The sequence below is a fragment of the Vipera berus genome (genome assembly GCF_964194415.1).
Source record: "Vipera berus genome assembly, chromosome: 1".
In the NCBI taxonomy this organism is placed as follows: Eukaryota; Metazoa; Chordata; class Lepidosauria; order Squamata; family Viperidae; genus Vipera; species Vipera berus.
Genome location: NC_138202.1, coordinates 194,377,561 through 194,380,238, shown reverse-complemented (window position 1 = coordinate 194,380,238; position 2,678 = coordinate 194,377,561). Strand labels below are relative to the sequence as shown.

Genomic DNA, 2,678 nt, shown 5'->3' with positions numbered 1-2,678 from the left:
CTTCTTCTTCTTCTTCTTCTTCTTCTTCTTCTTCTTCTTCTTCTTCTTCTTCTTCTTCTTCTTCTTCTTCTTCTTCTTCTTCTTCTTCTTCTTCTTCTTCTTCTTCTTCTTCTTCTTCTTCTTCTTCTTCTCCTCCTCCTCCTCCTCCTCCTCCAGCTCTATTCTATTCTATTCTATTCTATTCTATTCTATTCTATTCTATTCATTTCATTTCATTTCATTTCATTTCATTTCATTTCATTTCATTAAAGTAGTAATTAATACCCTATCAACCAAGGATTTCTGTGACCATTGTGGTCAGATGATAGTAGTATAAGTACATACAAACTTTTAATGGAACTTATCAGTAGTTTTGATCAGTGACGTCATCAAAGTAAACAAAGCCACGTGCTGATTACGTCACCAGGCCATGCCCATAAACGGAAGTGACGTGCGCAGCCCTCCTCCCCGGATGTGACGTGCATAATCTACACCCCCACCCCTCGTGGTACAGGACTCACAAGGCCATAACCCTAGCCGGATATGACGTGTCTGCCCAACCCCATCAAAATAAGCATGGGTAACCCTAACAGATAAGGTGTGGTGTAAGGTCATAGCCCTATTTCCAGATGGTGCTTGCCGAACCTAACCCCATCAACAAACATGTGGCGGTCAAGCTTCTGTGTACTTGATTACATTAACCCTAGACTAATTCCATGGACGTGCAAATCCAAAAGAAACACAGAGACCTGTGTTTTTGGGAAACAAAACCCTGCTTTTGGGGGGGTGATAATTAAAAAAAAAAAGCTTTTTATTTCTAATCATTCTAGCCTAATGATGCTTTTAATTTTTGTGGAGTTTTAAAAATCAATACCTCAAAAGCTGGGGGTGGGGGGGGGGGAAAGGATCACCTAAAAGGCTTCCAGGGTTTGCATTTAAACCAGGCAATTTTAAAAACATTTTCCCTGAATGTAGGGGGGGAAAAAACCACAGACCTTTTAAAGCCCACAGCTGGTTTTTTTACCTTTGTAAAAATCTAAAGACTTATATTTTGGCATTTGCAACTCCCTCGAATTCATATGTACGCGTAACCGTTCATAGCAGAGATTTAATAAAATTTATTCTAACCTTACAGCAAAAGCGAAGCGTTTCTGACTGGCCAGAACAGATTGATGTATTAGGTATGTGTATTGTGGGCATGTCTGGACATGACCTGTAAGCTCGTGCAATAGAGCATGCGCGTGGCCACAGACAACTCGGAAACTTTAAAGCGTAGATCTATTTTAACAGCGTCATGGGAACTTGTGAAGGAAATAATAAAAAGGGTGTAGAACCTGCTGCATCTTGGTTGGCGACACAATCTCTTTGGAAAGATTTCCATAAGATGAGCGGTGATGTTCGTGATGAAACCCCGGACTACTCCTGGTCTACCTTGTCTGAATGTCGCTTGCCCTGTTGTAACGTGCGGGAGATGGCGTGTCGTGAAGATGAGGCCATACCGCGTAAGTAAAAACCTGTTATGTGTTCAAATGTGTAAAGCGCAATAACCCCACCGTTAACAATGTGATTGCTAATGGCTAAATACATTTTCCAGGTTCTGTTCCGGGGTATAGCTATAATGCCGGCGCCTCCTTAATAACAAACGTCTCAAGTGATGAAGAGGATGCAGAGGTCGATCTAGGTAAATGAATTGTCTTTTTACTATGCATGCTGTCATTAATATTATATAATAAAAGGAGAGTTAAAGAGGGTTTTACTAATGGATTATTTTTGCATTTTTAAACAGGTGGGTACCCCGGATATTACCTAGCCCCGTCTCTGTCTGATTGTCCATGCTGTCTACAGATTGATCTCAAAAGAGATACTCCAAATGACTGCTATATAGAATGTGATTGTGGCGCATCGAATTGTATATGTACAATGCCTACAGAGAATGAAGATACTGATGATACAGATGACCCCGGTAATGATAGTAATGATGAAGGATATTATTCTGTAAATGAACGTGATGATAATTGCGTCTAAATTACAAATAAAAGGTTTGTGCTAAACCGCAGTGTGTTTATTGTAAGGTTTGAACGGTGCAGAATGAAGTGTGAAAATGTACTAAAGGAACTGTATTATACGCCGGAAGGTCCAGGTAGCTATGGTGGAGTAAAACCCCTATTTAAGGCTGGGAGGAAACGCTTTAAAAACTTAACCTTGAGGCAAGTCAAGACATGGCTTTCCGGTCAAGAAGCTTATACCCTGCATAAGCCTGCAAGAATAAAATTCTCCAGGAACGCTACAATAGTTTCCTGCATAGATTGCCAATGGCAGGCTGACCTTGTGGATTTATCAGGATTTGCCTCTGAAAACAGCGGCACAAAATTTATTTTAACGGTAATCGATGTACTTTCCAAATATGCTTGGGCAGTCTGTTTAACCGATAAGTCTGGACGAGGGGTTGCCGGTGCTTTCCAAAGTATATTCCAATCAGGAAGGGCGCCCAGAAAGCTGCAGTCAGATGCCGGGAAAGAGTTTTTAAACAAGCCTGTAAAAAAGCTTTTTGAACGCTATGGCATACATCACTTTGTCACACATAGTGAAACTAAAGCAGCGGTTATAGAGAGGTTTAATAGAACTCTGAAAAACAAGCTGTGGAGATTTTTCACAGCTAAAAATACGCACAGGTATGTGGATGTATTACCAGCCCTCAT

At 40.7% G+C, this 2,678-nt stretch overlaps 1 protein-coding gene across 1 annotated transcript; it reads left to right on the top strand.

Moving 5' to 3' along the window:
- The first annotated feature begins 1,383 nt into the window (after window positions 1-1,383).
- On the top strand, window positions 1,384-2,021 carry LOC308660093 (uncharacterized protein). Its single transcript, XM_081314311.1, has 3 exons — window positions 1,384-1,481; window positions 1,574-1,660; window positions 1,766-2,021. The coding sequence occupies exons 1-3, from the start codon at window positions 1,451-1,453 to the stop codon at window positions 2,002-2,004; spliced, it is 357 nt and encodes a 118-aa protein (XP_081170437.1). The 5' UTR covers window positions 1,384-1,450; the 3' UTR covers window positions 2,005-2,021.
- The last annotated feature ends 657 nt before the right edge of the window (window positions 2,022-2,678 follow it).